At 38.9% G+C, this 17588-nt stretch overlaps 1 protein-coding gene across 13 annotated transcripts in view; it reads right to left on the bottom strand.

The window, feature by feature from the left end:
• LOC146374509 (uncharacterized) overlaps window positions 1-17588 on the bottom strand; it is a 462267-nt gene that overhangs the window by 411686 nt on the left and 32993 nt on the right. For 12 of the 13 annotated variants that reach the window (XM_084948998.1, XM_084949000.1, XM_084948992.1 and 9 more), the window contains exon 2: window positions 570-672. In XM_084948998.1, the coding sequence (XP_084805124.1) occupies window positions 570-672 (103 nt within the window). Of the gene's footprint in view, window positions 1-569; window positions 673-13252; window positions 13334-17588 lie in introns of all 13 variants that reach the window. The other variant, XM_084949001.1, reaches the window with a different exon arrangement.

Here is a 17588-nt window from a genome sequence, read left to right as displayed (position 1 = left end):
CGCTTTGAGGAGGCTGTGTTTCAGGCATTTTCTACTAAGAGGAGACACTGGAAAGATTATGTCTCTTTGCTGGTTTGTGAACACCTCGGTGTTGCTGCATACGATCTAGACTAGACGGTGGCCAGGGACAAAACTGACTCTGAATCTCTACTTTGACCCCTGTGACCTGGACCCACATAGCAGCAGAAAATGGATGGAGGGATATTTCAATTCATAGCTTGCCTGAAAATCTATGCATTTTTAAGCTGTCTTCAGTCTATTGAAGTAACCCAGTGTATTTGCATTATAAACACAAACTGCTACTAGGTGAATCTTAAAAAAAGTTGATGATTAAAATAGCACATAGCCTGACATACACTGAGGTTATAAGCTCCATATCCGCTAACAAGAGATCTACTGTGTCATATTCACCACTGAAGCGGTGACAGATAAAGTAATGGAAACAAAGCTGTAAATCTTTACAGCAGGTAACAAACTCTGAATGTCAGCGAGCATGACGGCCACTGATTCAGACAGACGTACTGAGGGGGGCCGGGGGGTAGGGAGGCAGAGTTGGCATGGATTCCTACCTGTTTGAGAGCGGTTGGCGATCCTCCAGTCAACGTGCCACCCTGGCTGCTTTCTCTCCTCCCAGCACTCCCGCCATGCCTGCATGCCCCATTTCCACTCACACTGGGGACACAATCAGAAAAACACCAGGAACAGACATGAGTAAATCCAGTTACTAATCAGGTAGCCATGGTGGTATGACACAGTATCACAGCAGATATATTTTTCCAAGTGTGAGGGTGAAAAACTCACATATTTTGAGGCTAGGTGGGTAGTGAAGGTGTAATGACTACACATATCAATGAACACTGATCAAGTCTAACTGGGAACCCATTATTCGTACCTTTTCTTATGGATTACTCGTATTTCCTTTCACCTTTTACTTTAATTGTTATTCATTATCTAACTATTTAGTTAGATTTAGAAAAAGATAGTTAGGACTAAAATACAGCTGTCAGCTTTTCAAAGCTCTGTTTTCTTGGCTGCCAGGTCAAGAATTTGAGAATTCTTTAGAGAATTCTGAGAAACATATGTGGTGCAGAAAGCAAATTTTCTTCAAATTGAAAAATTATTTTCACTTTAAGGCTGACAATAAAATAAATTATAAAACATGGCAAAAAAAAAAAAAAAGAAAATTGGCATAAAACATCCTGGTCCAGGCTTTCAAGGTAGGTTTGAAAAACAGTAATAAAAGGACTTTAATGTAAAAAAACAAAACAAAAAAAAAAACAATCCTTATGCACTTACATCACGGTGTAGAGATACAAAGACACAAACAGAGAAACTGCACTGTAAATCATGTCCATGTACACAGACAATTTAAATACATGTCAATTTATTTGGCCATGAGACCAGACTAGGTTGAAATACACCACACTTCCTCCTATAATAAATACAAAAATACTTGAAAAATTGCTGCATTTTGGCTCCAGTTTCACTTTGTTACAAACTTAACATGTTTCCTTCATAAGAAGGTATGGTACTTCACATTAGAGCAGACATCTATTTTTGAGGAGTTCAGATATAGACATTAGTTTTATTTTATTTATTTTTTTCCCATGGAAGGACAAGAAGGGGACAGTAAAATACTGATTGTTCCCGGAACTGAAAAAACTATGTACTGCTCATTAACTTATATTTGTCATCAAAGATCCCATTTCATCTCCCACCACTTGGCCTTCAACATGCAGTCAAGCACATTCTCTGTGGAGATGGTTAAGAAGAGTTCTTGGGCTGGTTTTCACCAAAGTTGCTGTTGGTGTTGTGGTATTATCCCAACCCTAACCTCCAACCTAGGGTAAGGATTTATAACCAGGGCTGCACATAAGTGGTCCGCAGGTGCACATTCGCTATCAAAATAAAAGACGCGCACCAGATAAGAAGTTGCAACACGCGTTTGCGTACATAAGTTGTTCTGGAGGAGGACAGACATTTGTTCAGAACTCTTAAAGATGTCAAAGAAGCAAGCTCCGTAAGCAATTACTTTGGTGTTCCTCCACCGCAAAAGAAGCGTGTATTCCCAGACATTCCGAGAAATTGCAAGAATACGCGCGTCTTTTGTGGTGGAGGAACACCAAAGTAATTCCTCCATATTCCTTGATCAACTTTAAGTGGTATTAATGCAAACTGGAAATGTTCAGGAACCACAGGATAAGGTCAGTCACAACCTGACAGACCATAAAAGTTGCCTAGGGTCGCTCTGCTGACTCACTAACTCTAAAGTTTCAAACCTGTTCTGGCTTTAGGATGAGAACAGAAAACGTGCATCAGAAGCTCTATGGCATGGGTTTCTGGCAGCTCCTTTAGGTGTAATGTGTAGGTGGCCCAGTACTTTGGTTCATATAGTATATGTTCTCTAACTTGCGATAGTAAACTGACACAGTTGTGGAGACTTGCAAAAAGACCTTCAGTTGGGTTTTGAAGGAATTTGCACTTTACAAAAAGCATTAAAAAACAACCTCATAGCCCAAAACATTAGTGCAAGAAAGGGATACAGAAAAATAGAGTAGAAAGAAAACCTCAAACTTGATTAAATTCTCTTTCATCCTGACATTAATTTTGTGTAAAGCATCATAGCTGATTCAAAGCTGGGTCTCCTGCTATGACCATGCAGTTGACAGTTGAAGAGTCCACCCTTTCCAAGCCGGGAAACAGAGTTTCAGGCGCGGAGAGACACCAGGAGCATTCTGTCATTCAGAACTGACCACACGTGTAATATGTGCCAGACTACCATCCTGTGCCAGCACAGAGCGAGCTGAAAATTCTTTTTTTTTTCCCTGCACCAACACAAACTTTATTTCCAGCCTGCTGTACTTGTCATATTTGCCTTCTTGGGACCTTGTTCGGTTCCTAAAATGTAAATCAAGTTGAAGCGTCACCTTTTTCAGACACTGGAGCATTTCCAGAAACACATTGCAGAGGTACAAGTAACAAAGTACTTCTACAAAGTGATCAAAAAATAGCAGCCACCATGAAAATGTTCATGTATAGAAGTGTACAAGATGAGGCTCTTGAATGGGAAATCAAGATTTCCAAAGATTCTCAAAACCTTTTTTTTTTTACGCCTTGTAAATTGTCATCCATGCAACCTTGCAACCATCCATCCATCTATTGGGGTGATGGAGCCTATCTCAGCTGGTATAGGGTGAGAGACAGGGTAAACCCTGGCTAACACAGAAAGACAGACAACCATTGGTCCTCACATTTACACCTTGTACAACTGCTATAAGGAAAAACAACTTCTTAACATCGTTAATTCTAGCTTAGAACATTGTTTAGGATACGTAACATAAACCTACCCTAACCTTAAATCTTTTTATAGAATTTTCATCTGATTGAAACACCCAAACAGAAAGGATTTAACAGGAAAAACTGCAATGTCAAAATATAAGAGACTTCATTCGAAATGTTACATCTTCTAATTTCCCAAAATGTGATTATTTAGCATGTGTCTTAAACAAACCCCTCTGGATGCCCAGAGGTTAAAGCAAAGGAACAGAAAGTGAGGAAGACAAAGAGAAAGAGAGAAAAAGTAATAGGAGACAGAGTTGGGGGTAAAGCTCAGAAGGAGGGGCGATGAATTCCCAAATCTAATCTGAGTATAATCAGGGCACTGCCCCAGTGTTCTAACCCCATCTACACACACTTACACACACAAACCACAAGGCTGTTGCCTATCCATAACCCCCAGTGTGTGGGCTGCGATGTTCCCATGACCCACTTAACACATCTGGGTCAGCTGTATTCAACTACCAACTAATACATATACACACGTACACATCGTGCCAGGTACATTAAGACAAATGAACACACACGCATGCAGGTTCAGATAAGGCATGGTTTTTGGGGTTTTTTTTCAAACTCGTTTGAGTAAAAATGATTGCTTATCCACTCCTCATTACTGGAAAAAGCCCCATATATGTCTCATTATATTATAAACCGCAGCACTGTTCAACAACTATTCACTCCTCCAGAGTTCAGCAGCGGTTATTTTTCAGAGCATTTACTCTTCTAAAGGCCCAGCTCGAACTGGAGCAAAGGCCGAATGTGTGGCCCCACTTCACTGTATATAAAGAGCACTGTGAGACGAACACCTTTGAGAGCCAAAAGGTTGTCTCGCTAGTTGTAGAGCTGGATGTAAACTAGTAAGTTTTTCTGGCGCGTTGGGGCCTTTTTGCAGAGGCAGGAAGCAAGAGAAGGGCACATGAAGAGAGCGGTTAGGCTCTTTAAACGCAGGGGTAGTACTGGCTGCATCGCTTCCAAAAATAAAAAAGGAGAAAAGAAAAAAAAAAGAAAAAGAACTTTTGAAGTGTGTTTGTGTTTGAGGCGAGGGAGCAAAGGTGTGCTTTTGCGTTTGAGGCAAAAGCCAGGAGTATCTTCAGTGTGTGTGTGTGCGCGCGTGTGTGTGTGTGTAAGTCCCTCTTGCCAGTTTTAAAAACCATCCGTAGCCCAGGTAAATGGCATGCTGTCCTCTGCACATGCCCAGTGGCTTTCTCTTTCTCTTCACAGGAAAGAGTTCAGAGGGCCAGTTAGCACCGTTCACAGCGGACCCCGAGGCTTCACTCAAACACACAGCCCAAAACACACAAAACCAAATTCATGCACAGAGAATTCCTTAAGCACACACAGCGTACAGGAGGCCACAAACACATTCACACATGCTTGCAGGCTCGCGTAAATTCATGCGGCAGCAGTACATGCATACATACGCATGTGCATGCACACACATGCGCACACACAAGTTGGCCCATGGCTAGAGTGTTCAAACAGGCGTGATATTGAAATCCAGCAGTAGGGAGAACAGTGGTTTTTGCTGAGGTCCATAGCAGGTTATTGATCAAGGTTAGTTTACTGTGAAAACTCTGCCTGTGGCCAAGGGCCATTCATACCAGAGGTGTGTGTGTGTGTGTGTGTGTGTGTGTGTGTGTGTGTGTGTGTGTGTGTGTGTGTGTGTGTAGGCAAATGAGTAAGAAAAAGACTTAAATGTGTATTTTTGAACATACATGTATATTGAAAGTTAATGGACTGATTGGAGTCTAGCTGAGCTTTTATCAGCTAAGAGAGCTGTCTTTGTGCAGAAGCTTGTTCTATAGAGCCCCTAAAGGGTAACAGTGGGAATCATCATCTTTTTTCTCCACTAATTTTGCATTACCTTGCAACATTTTGCATTCACCCAATCCATAGACAGTGGCTGAGGTGTATAATGATATAGTATGCATTATGTTGTAACATTATGCATTGTGTTGTGGTCACTGATTGTGACCACAACTGGTGAGTGTACTCCAAACTATAGTCTGATGCACTGTAGTTAGAGAATTAGCTAAACACGTTAAAGTGGAGCTGAAACATGAATTAAGGCTAATTTCCACTACAGAGGCCTGGATTTACAAAAAAAAAAAAAACAGATGGATTAAAAGAAAGTTTTTAAAGTTATAGTTTTTAGAGCGTTAGCGCCATTGTGTGCCAGTACAAAACATGACATCACCACAATACCTGCCTTTTTGGAGTGCTCGAACCCTCCTCCTTCTCCTGCTCATTTCTTCTTCCAAAACCAACTTACTGTTTACCTGCTTCCTGATCTAATGCATTACTTATCAGGTAACTTTGTAATGGGATCATCTGTTTTATTTACTTCCTGTTGTGTATTTGGCATAGATGGAAAATACAACTCACAAATGTGCAGTATTTGCATTCAACTGTGTTTACTTTTGACACTGTGGCATTTTAAATGATATAGAACGAATTTGCATTTCCTACTGGCCTCTAATATATACAGTATCACATCGTAGGCTAACAGGATGTTTAAAGGACAAGAAAGATAATGATTCATGATCTTTAGGTTGTTTGCTTGCCACATGATCAAACCTGTCAGAGGTCTCTGTAATTTATTTCCAGAGGAAAAAAAGAGGGAAAAAAACATTTGACCCCAACATGGCAGAAAGGATCAGTGAATTCAAGATCAAATGAATAAAGGAATGACTACATTTTGAATAGCCATGCATTCATGGGTTCATAATGTTACAATGAGTGCCAGCAAAGTCTTTGTGGTAATGCCAGTCAACCTTTAGAGTTCTGAAGCTTTATGTTGTGGGACTACTCAGGCTTTTACATGTTCTGTGAAACTACCAAACTTGGCTGCCATTCTGTTAGTCTGTCTGACACACTATGCAGATATTCCAGAACACACATTCACATCCCCCTTTGTCTCGCACTAACAAAAGCAGTTGTTTGAGATGTGTCTGTTATTCTATTCAGGACCTCAGAGGCCTGCCAACAAATGACCTTCATATGGAAATTTAAACACCTATGCACACATGCGTAAATGAGTGTGGGGGAATTTCAGCATAACTTCACTCAATCAGACAAAATGTGGTAAATGTTAACCACAGACACACACAAAGAGAATCACTTTCAGGCAATATAGATACATAACCTCATGCATACACATGCATAACTTTCACGAAGCTTGAATGTAAGTGGGTTGGGTTTTTTTGTTTGTTTTTTTTCTATATCATGCCAGAAAGTTGTCCAAGCAGAAAGTTGTGATCCAATTCTTTGCTTTTTTTTCTCCCTTTTTCTTATCTCTAGCTCCCTGTCTTCACAACATCATCCATCCTTACTCTGTGGTACTGAGTCAAAGGGAACTGGATTTATCATGTAGGTGCTGAGAGGATTTATTCACTGACCTCAAAGTTCTTGCATACTTGATTTTGTGTTTGGAAGACTGAAGGGTGCATCAGATCTTAATTTTCAATTGGGGCCTGTTGACCAGCACCCCAAACATGTTTAATGTTCAGCTGCATCTTGCTGGAAATTAATTTGTAATGGTGTGTAAGAGTAATGATCGGAAAGAACGACAAGCTTGCATGGCACTGCTTGGTAGCCAGTGACAGGTCAGCTTCATGGACTAATATTTTGTGTCTGTGTATTTTTACTAACATGTTTAATATTGTTTATGCTTGATCTTGACACCAATATGCATGTAAACAGGTGATGGAAACTTTTTCTTTAGTTTAACGACTTTTTGTCAAACAAACTGGCAGGCCTACTGGTTATAAAATGTCTTCAAGCTATCTTACAGTTAATATGTTGTAAAACCTTTTATCTGCTTGAGTTCTCTTGCAGGTGTCCTCAGCTCAACAGTAATAACAGCAAAAGGAGGGCTTAAAAATGTGACATCAACGTACGCAATGCTGTTCCTTCACCTGTTAATTAACTGTATGTCTTGTAACTGCATTATAATACATGTCTTCAGATGGATTATAGATGTAACACTTTACATTGACTGGGCGATATGAGGAAATCTAATATCACAATAATTTCTGTTGTATCACAATACACGATATATATAAAAATATGTTTAAATAACCTCAATTTTTCCTACTTTGAATACAAAAAATCTGAATGAATTGAAATGTTTTATTTTAACCATTTTTAACTATCAGTTGCCCACAGAGGTTTTTCACTAATGACAATACTGTCACAGTAAATCTCCTTCTGTGGTCAACACTAGACCTTTAACAAACAAAAGATCATAGCAGCAAAAAAGTACATCAAGCAAGAATTCACGAGAAAAATAAAACCATCTAAATTAAAATGGTGCTTATAACATATAAAAATGGTAAAATAAAAAATGTGATGGCCTCAAATTACAGAAACAAAAGTCTAGATAGTGACTATTAAAACAACTGACCAAGAACATTCACAGGTATCACAGCTGGTTTATTTAATGTGGGTTTTTTTGCGGGGAAATGCTGACATGCAGAGTTTAAAACATTCTTCATTTTGCAGTGGATGATTATTCAGCTGGTGGGATAATTTCGTGGCACTGCTACCTTTAGCGACTATCCGATCTTTAAGTGATGACGTGATAACCCTGCTTCTGGGTCCAAACTACTCTGCGTTTATTAAGGCTGTTGTGTTTTTAACATGTTTTAATGCTTTGTATCTTTTTCTGTTTAATCTCAACAAGCCCCTAAAAACAGTCAGCGATCACTGTTGGCCTCTCTCAGTTTTTATTACCACTATTCATTTTAAAGCTCAGTTTTTAAAACCTTACGATGTAACTACAGCCTAGGCCATGCAGCAGTATATTAATGACTAACCTCGTATTGTGGATGGATTATCTCAGTTGTTCTCCAGACTGAAGTTTGGTCCGTTTAGAGCATCCTGCAACTGCTTTTGTCCCTAACCATCGGGAACATTTACATTAACTTTTATCGAGTGGAAACAAAGTTAGTGTTCATCCTCCTCCAGCTTCACTGTGCTAATGTGTTTATAGTATGCAAACCATAGCTGTGTAGCTAGCCACCACGTAGCACATCATCATATACCAGCTAGCCCAACTTCAGTAACCCTACAAATGTCATTACTGTTTAGTTTTCTGTCTTCATTAATGTCGGAAGCAATAGCAGAGCTATGCGTTTTAATTTTTCAACTCTCAGTGATGCCGCAGTGTTAATTTGACTTTGGGACCTGAAGCGGAGGTTGGACCTGAAAACGGCTTTAACAACTTAAAGACCAGATAGTTTCATGGCATGTTTTGCAAATTATGCATTTTGTTCAACGTCCTCCTTATGAAATTAAAACGACAGCGAGTTGTATTTCCTTGCTTGTCTAAAACGCCCGCTGTCGCCATATTTTTCCCTATCTGGGAAAAATATAAATAGTATTCTCAGCGCAATGTGCCAGGTAGAAAATTTTCCTTTTTTGGAGGTGGGATTAATGATGCAATCGCAGAAAAAACTCACAGTGAATACATGCAGACAGATTCATATTTACATGTCAATTTATACTTGATGGTTACAATAAAGTCATTTTAACCATCGTGCGTGGAAAAACTTGCGATACATCGAGTATATTCGATATATCGCCCACCCCTGTGAAATAGAAACAGCAACCAGCAATCCTTTCAACTTCTCCTTTATCATAAGGGGTCACCACAGCAGGTAGTTCTGCATGTTTGACTTGGAGTTTTATGGTGGATGCCTTTCCTGAGAAGATGCCAAATTTGTGTGTCCAGCTGAAAATGAACCACTGACCTTTCACCTGCCATTTAACTGTGCAAACCACTACACTTTCTTGTTTTTAGTTTGTTTCAAAGGAGCCAGTGAGTAGACTTGAGCAACAGATTTCAAGGATTTTTGAAAGCCTTCCATTCAAGCATAGAAACAGCACCTAACGCAAGGGATGTCCAGTAGCAAAAAACTAATCATTAACCAATATTCAATTCTATCTCAAACAATTTAAATCCACACAGCAAATCCAGCATGTCCAAATTAACACTGTCGGATTTGATTTCAACACTATTAAAGTGTCTATATGGGTCCACAAAAGAGAGTGTTAATTTAACTCTTTTTGGAGAGTTGGTACGTTAACTCTGATTTAGTGTTAAACACCAAATCTGTCTGGAGTTGATAATTTAACACTTGGTGTTAAGAGTTTATATATTAACTCTCAAAGAGTATTTTAGTTTAACTAAGTAGGAGTTATCTTCTAATTAATTCTAAAAAGCAGGAATTTTACTGTTCTGAACTTCTAGAAATTTCTTTTGGAAATAAACATTTACTAAAAAGACGCAATGGTTTTTGAAAAACATTTATTCTGAACTGTGCACCACAATTTCAAAACATTTTCTGAAAGATGTAACAGTGTACATGTTCTCACTTTCATTAGAATTTTGTTTATCAAAAGGTCTGACATAGGTGAGCTGGTAAATGCAAATAACAGCATTCTCATCACTTATTTCTTCAATACAATATGCATGTCCTTCATTCATCACTTTGTGGAACTTCAACGCACCTCTGCTCTCCCCCATATTCCATCTTCACAAGCATATCCTATGTGGAGATTGAATAAAAATTAGTTGACACTAATTAATGGCACAAATAATCCAGTAATCAATTGCAGCACAGTAAAAAAAAGGAATCCTCTTTGAGCCATTACTTGTGTAAAGTATTTTCCCAAAAGACAAGAACACAGGCAATAGGTAATACTGAACTAAATGTAAAACCTCAACCTTTTTCATTTTTACCTAAACCGTGTGCACAAAACTCTGGAGGGATCTAAATGCTAACGTAGAACCCAGTCAGGACATCTGCTACTGCTGTTTGCTCGTTTTTTTTTTATTTTTTTATGGGCGATCATTTTCAGGCTTCAAGTAGCACCATTATACCAACATTTCACATTCTAGACATTGTTTTAGGTGTATTTGACCAAAAGTTTGACTGAAAATTCACATGCAAGCTTTTTTTCCAAGGCTGTGGTATTTGCCCGCAAACAATACCTTTCAGCTAGCTAAAACAGAATATTATGCTATCACCGAGCAACATGGCTAATGCCTTTCACACAGCTTTGTCTCAACTCCAAAGAGCCACAGAAGTAAAAGCTAATAATAATAATTGAAACAATCTTTGAAAAAAATGACTTACCAAGCATGGTAAACAACTCAAATATGTAGAGCAAAATGTTCTGAAACGGCTTCACTTCAGCTTTGATTGGAGCCTATGGTGCTGGGGGCGGAGTCTGTGAATTTACTCTATTGGTGTCATAGCCCCTGTAGGAGTTCAGAGTTAAGAGGTCAAGAGTTAATGTTTCCATTGTAACACCTCCAGATTTGACATAGAAACACTCATTTTTAACACTCGATTTTAACTACTACCATTTTACACCTCAGAGTTACATTAAAAGAATGTGACTCTACTTAGAGTAAAATTAACTCTACTTTTGCAAGAAGACTATTAACACCAAAACATTTAACACTTTTGAATTTGCTGTGCATAAAAGCATGATTTGTTTGCATCTCTTTAGCTGAATCTATAAAAATGGCAAATATAACAGTCTGAAATGGTGTCACTGAAAGGGTGGCTTGGAAGCAGATGATTTGCTCCTAAACTCCTAAAGGGATCATGAAGGTTCAGGCTACATTAGAATGCACTGTTATGCAAGATGGTAAATTCTAGGAGGGGAAAGGGTTATCAGAGAGGGTTATGTTTTCTTTTCATTTTACTTAGCACTTTAGGTGACCCAAAGCACTTCTGGATTTCCTTAACCCCGAAATCAAACATCAAACTAGTTTTTGTGAAAATGATGTACAACCAAACTGTCCTCACTTTCCAAAAAGGGCCACCATCTGAAGGTCCAAAATTGAAAAAGGATAGTAGTGCAACAACAAACATACACAGTCTCCTCCATCCCCTCTATTTCTCCCTTCCTGTGTCCGGTCAGAGTAATGGATGGCATATCTGTTGCTTACTCATGCATACAGCTGACAAATTGTCCCTCTCTGATCACAGCCCCGCTGCTGTGTGATTTGTGAAAGACAGCACACGACAAGATGAGTCGGCAGCTCAGATTGAAAAAGGGCACTGGGGATACAGGCAAACTAGTCCAAAAAGGTGCATTTGAAGAAAATTATATATCTGAGGGCTTACGGGCCGCCGGAGTGCGGATGAGCTGCTTCTGTGGGTGAGTGCATGCACATGTGAGTAAGATTACAGATACGTGAGACATGTTTTTTTGCAATGACCTTGGTGTGGTGGAAAATTTTCATCTCAGTACATGTGTATGATGGTATACAAATTCACACAAAAAGCTTCCCAACAAGGGCAGAATCTCTAAGATGCACATAAACCATAATGCGTGACTTTTGGAGACTGGATTTACATGTAAGACAGGCCACATATTGTGCACCAGCCCCTATTTAAAGTGTATGATATGACCCAAATACAGTCCAGCAGTCCCTGCTTACAGTGTAATTTAACCCACATACTACTCGCTGCTCCCTGGACCTGGTATCATAATATAACCCACATTCTTGCAAGCACACTCTAATCCTGTCCCTGTTGCTGGCAGTTTTGTGCATACGCTAAACAAACTGCCCCAGGTTAAATCTTAAAAATCTAAATATTTCATAAAAGTTTAAGTTTGCATGAAAATAAAAGAGAATGCAACCATGTTAAAAGGCTACCACATTTATAAGATCAAGTAATTTAACTTCAATTAAAGGCTGCTAAATGAATCCTTTTGTCAAAAGTTTATCAAATCCTTCCTTCTGAATTTAAAAAGTTGTTGTTTTTTTGCTCTGCTTTGCTGAGTCTGCATCTTTAGTACAAAGAACACTGCTTAATTTTACTTGATCAGATCTAGAATTTTCCAGGGCAGCAGTTAAAGTTATATTGGTCCAATTGTCATAGAAATTTGGCCAAATCTGGCTGACTGGCAGCGTTGGCTCAGAGTCAAATAGGTGGAGTATCTTTCCTCAGCCCAGTGTAAAATCTCTGGGTCAGGGATGTCAAACTCATGTTATCTGTTTGATAAAATGTTCGATCTTAAGTGGCCTGAACCAGTGAAACTCCCCTTTCTGTTAGTGTAAAGAACTTTAACTACACATTTAACTGGGATATTTTAATACAATTTCAACAGTACATCAGTTTCTCTATAGAAAAATGCTGCTGTCAATAAAATAAATTTGTCAGAATATGACTCTTTGGGCTTAAAATTGTAAGAAATAAATGTGTAAAATTACAATTTTACAGAAAATGTTCTGCTAGCTCATTGCTCAGACTGAAAGACTGAAATGGAAAGTTTTTGTTAATTCACAGAAAATGTCCTTTTTTAAAGGAAAAAACATTCATTGTAAAAACAGAAAATTCTTTAGCAGATAGTGAGAAAACAGGAATTTCTAGGTCATTAAATGCTTTGGTGTAGTATGAATGACTGTGGGGAAGGTCTTTATCAGTAGGGAAACCTATAAAAATAAAAATACAGTTAAAAGTCCAAAATTGATTAACTTTTTCCAAAGCTGTCCAGAAGGACTCTTTGGTGAGACAATTCTGACCCTGGACCTTATGTTTGACACCCCTGCTTTATGTAATCTTTTCAGGCTGTACAGGCATTTTTCACTAGTAAACTAGTCCAGCATGTATGAAACTAGAGAGGGAAAAAGAAAATGCACCCAAGCAGGTACAGCTGCACACTGTGTGCAGCTGTGACTCAGACGTGTGCCTTTTTATTTATCAACTTGGATCTTCTCATGTGGAATGAAGTGACTGACTAGTATAAGAACAAGATTTTTGTCACACAACCTTTAACAGCAAAGGTAAGCTGATATTTTTGACACAATAAAGTCTCCAGTCATCACTCCAAAACAGTGGTCCCAGCTCTTAATGTGAAACACATTTGCTGGTCATAGAATTTCACTCACCAAAGTTGTAGGACAAACCTCTCAGAGGGGCTGTACCTCACAGTCAGCCATATTATTTCAGACAGTTCCATTTAAAAAATCCTACGAAAGACAACAAAAGGACAAATATGATCAAGAGGTCCAGTTTGGTCATGTGAATTAGCAGAGGCGATGCTTACCAGCCACCAATTTGGAGAACACCTGTCAATGAAAGCAGACACTGCACTAAATTCAATCCAAATGGATGTCTTATAACAAAATTCACAGTTGTTGCGTCGGGGGAAATTAGCTATAGAGACCAAATGTTTGTTTTTACCAGTCTTATTGCTTGGTGGAAAAAAGGTGTAAGAAAGATCCACTTCTTGGTAAAGGTTTATTTGGGACCAGTTGCAGAATACACACACAGAACCCTCTAATGTGCACCTGAAATGGTAGGAACATAAAAAAAATATGCTTTAAGGGTCCAACAGTGCACTTGGATGTTATATGGCCATTACATCACTGCATTTCTTCCAACCATTAGAACCTAACTGGTGGACTTGTGTTTCAAGGATTGAATGTTTAAGTACAAACTTCAACTTATAGTATTTACTAGCAACAAAAGGAATCATATATAGGTGTTTCAAGCATCTTTCAATCTTTAGAAACGAACGTGTCCTGTGTACTAAGTAAGTCAGCACAATACTGACCCAACGTTGTGAACATAATTACAGCCTAATCATCTGGCACAAAAGCCAAAAAGAAGCTTATGTTCCTAATGTGATCCTTAAAATCATAGGCCAATGCAGTCAAGCTTCCATAAATTAGCCTACTTTATGACGAGCCGTGAGCCATTAGGAGGAAGGGGGAAAAAAATCAAAGAGTGAAAGATAAAGAAAATAAAGGGGAGAAGGTACAAAGGGGCAGGAGTGGGGGTGAACGAGGCCTTTGCTAATTCAGAACACTAGTCGGAGCATTGTGCCAAGTCTGCCTCCCCTCTGAACCCCCCGCCTCCCTCCTTCCAACCTCTTCTCTTTCTTTCAAAGGGCCAAGGGGAGGCTGCAGCTTTCTAGTCATAAACATCTCTCGGGTAGGTCTGCACTGGGCCTTTGCCACTTTACATATTTGCTTATTTGAGAAAAAAAGCAGAACGAAAAAAGAAAGCTATTCTGGCTCAAAATCTGCTTCTCTCTCACCCTCCTTCATTCTCTGTCTGATCATTCCTCAAGGCCAGAGTTGAGGCTGTGATAGAGATTAGGACAGCAGCGCTACTGACAAGGCAGCTAAATCTACACCGGCTGACAAACCTGGCAGTCGCAGTGTTTGGAGAAGGGTTGTTAAAAAAGAATCAGAGGGGGGTTTTGACTAATAGCGAAAAGAGAGAAAAAGAAAGAGAGAGATGAGGGCCGAGTCAGGAAATGGAGCATTTTGAAGGGGGCCAAAATGGTTGATTAGGGAGACTGATCAGTCCTGATTTAAGGCAGATGTAGGGCTCTCGCACGGTTGATTTAGCTTTACTAAAAGAATGTGTGCATTCCTGCATGTGTGTATACATTAGCAGCAAGTACTGTACATCATGCATGTGTGGCTGTTTAAGGCTGACTAAACAATCTGTGTACACAAGAGGGTGTGAGTGGTGCGCAGCCCATAGGGACTCTCGCAGACAAACAGTCTACACTTGCAAAGTGCTGAATTCACAACACTTCAAGAGCTACCACTTTCCTGTGGTGAAACCACACGGCAGTAGTCGCCACTGTCGGACACAATATGGTGTCCATATGCCCATGATGACATCCAGATGACTTGATTCAAGGGAACTTCACGGCAAGGAGTCGTGTTGGGTCTGATTAAACCACTCGAGCAGGGCACATTTAAAGGACAAGTCCGCAGCTTTGTCTTGGAACAATAAGGTTTCCATATGTGGAAATGTAGGAATGTGATTCCAGTAACAGAGATGGCAGATCTTGACTTGTGACATGTACTACAGGAATACAGCAGAACGATGTAACTTATATATGTCGGCTAGTTTATCACAGCCTTTCCCAAAGTTGAGAGTGCAGCGGCGTCCTTAAAAGGAGACAAAAGATCCCACAGGCCCAATCTTAAATCTGCGCTCTAATCAAAGTACAAGAGAACTTCATGGATTTCCTTGAAATTCTTATTTAAAAAATGCAAATAACACAGGCTGCTGGCTATAAATTGCTAATGCGACCCAGTCAAATGCAAAGTGTTAAGGGCAACGTGTGACTTGCCTCTGGGACACAAACTTCAATAGAAGAGCAGTAAATTTTGGTCAGAGTATTGAGTAACATCACCAACTAACCAGGGTTTTACTTCACTTTTTATAGAAATAAATACATTTATTACATATGAAAACGTATAAATTTTTGATCACTTTCAAACTGAATTTGTGTTATTACTGGAGCCCACCTGCAGTACCTTCACAATCCTTAACTTAACGAAACATAAAAGCTCAGTCTTAGTGGTTGGGTTCGCATTATGTTAACACGCCACAGTTTTTCAGCATGCCGCTGAAACGAGACACAACCCTAACCTTAGATAGGTCGTCTTTCTTTTTAACACTCCACTCAGGCACCTGTCATGGTGACAAGCAGTGTTGGGCAAGTTACTTTGAAAAAGTAATTAATTATAGTTTCTAGTTACTTCTTCAAAAAAGTAAATGAGTTAGTAATGGAGTAATAAATTACTTGAAAAGTAACTATTGCGTTACTTTAAAAAAACAAACAAACAAAAAAAACATTGGCCATTTTTTACTATTTTTGATTTTACCCTTAAAAACTATTTACTTTGCCTGGTTTGGTATCATCCTTTTCAGCACAACCTCACGTGTCTGAATTAGAGATGGACCGATCTGATATTACATATCGGTATCGGTCCGATACTGACCTAAATTACTGGATCGGATATCGGAGAGAAATAAAAAATGTAATCCGATCCGTTAAATATCAAAAAAGCACCTCACAAAACTTGCGACACGGCGTAACTCGCCTCATAACCGCAGCACGTCAGAGCAGTATGCGTCACGTGATAGAGCCTATCGGTGGTCTGGTTGAGCATTTGGAGCCGACATTTCATCTTCGACAAAGTTATCCCCGAGAGAAGTAAAGCAAGTGTGTAAGTTCATCTCTGAATGTTTGTAAAGCATTCCCACGTTAAGCTTAACAACCGATATATGGAGCGACTGCCTCTTCTCTCTTCCTCCCTCTCCTGCTGCTACTTCAATCGTCAAACTGATCAATGATCAGCTGATCGGCTTTTCTGTCGCGAGGCCGTCTCTCTTCGTGCCAGAAAGAGGAAACCAGCGGCTGAACAACAGCAGCACGTTTAAGCTTGATAAGCTGTTGTTAGAATTTATTTAATATTACTTTCTACAACAGGATCTTTTTCTACGTAGCTGACGGCTGGTAACTGTGCAGGGGCGGATCTAGCAAAGTTTAGCCAGGGGGGCCGATAGGGCATTAACAGGGAAAAGGGGGCACAAAGACATACTTTTCTTTCTTATTCTCATTTAAAATGTCTAGCTTTTATTAAATAATTATCCGAATCTTACACCCAAAGTTTTAATCTGATGTAAAATGTATAGAAGTCCATTACTGTATATAGTAACTATTAGGTCTAATATACCCTAGTAAGCTATAGTACTTTTTCCATCTGTGCAGTCTGCAATTCTGTTGAAGAAAGATGTTGAATCTATTTAATTATTCTTGAAAAATAATTGAGTTCTGTGCATTTTTTCCCCACACTGCATCAAATTAAAGTTGATTACGTCGATTAAGCATCACGAGGTGGAGGGAGGGTGGTTCCCTATTTTTTTTTTAGAACCCTATTAGTTAGGTTGCTTAATATTTCTGCTAAGTACTCTTTAAAATACCAGAATAGGGAGGATGGAGTAGGTTTAAGTTTATTAGATTGATCAGTATTGCTGAACTATGAAATATTTTTGGTGCAGTGTATTTTTTGCATACAGGTTTAACAGAATAGCTTTAGTGTTTGTTTTTTTGTAACTTGAGTATGAACTTATACAAGCAAGATATTAAAAAAACATTTTTATTGATTAAAAAACACACTATATCGGATTCATATCGGTATCGGCAGATATCCAAATTTATGATATCGGTATCGGACATAAAAAAGTGGTATCGTGCCATCTCTAGTCTGAATTAACAGTTATGTTTTCATTTTGACATACTGTATTAACACAACTGATCTAAAATCAGACAAAAAACATAAAGTCCAAGTAGAAAAAGTTATAGTTTTTACTGTAACAACCACAAACATGTTTATTGAATCATATTTCATAACTTTAAATGCAAATATAAATGGTCAATTTTAAAATCATACGCACAAGTTTTGCAAA

The sequence above is a fragment of the Perissodus microlepis genome, chromosome 13, assembly GCF_051167445.1.
Source record: "Perissodus microlepis isolate ML-2025 ecotype Zambia chromosome 13, ASM5116744v1, whole genome shotgun sequence".
Taxonomy (NCBI): domain Eukaryota; kingdom Metazoa; phylum Chordata; class Actinopteri; order Cichliformes; family Cichlidae; genus Perissodus; species Perissodus microlepis.
Note: the sequence above shows the minus strand (reverse complement) of the source record. Positions and strands in the feature narration are given on the sequence as shown.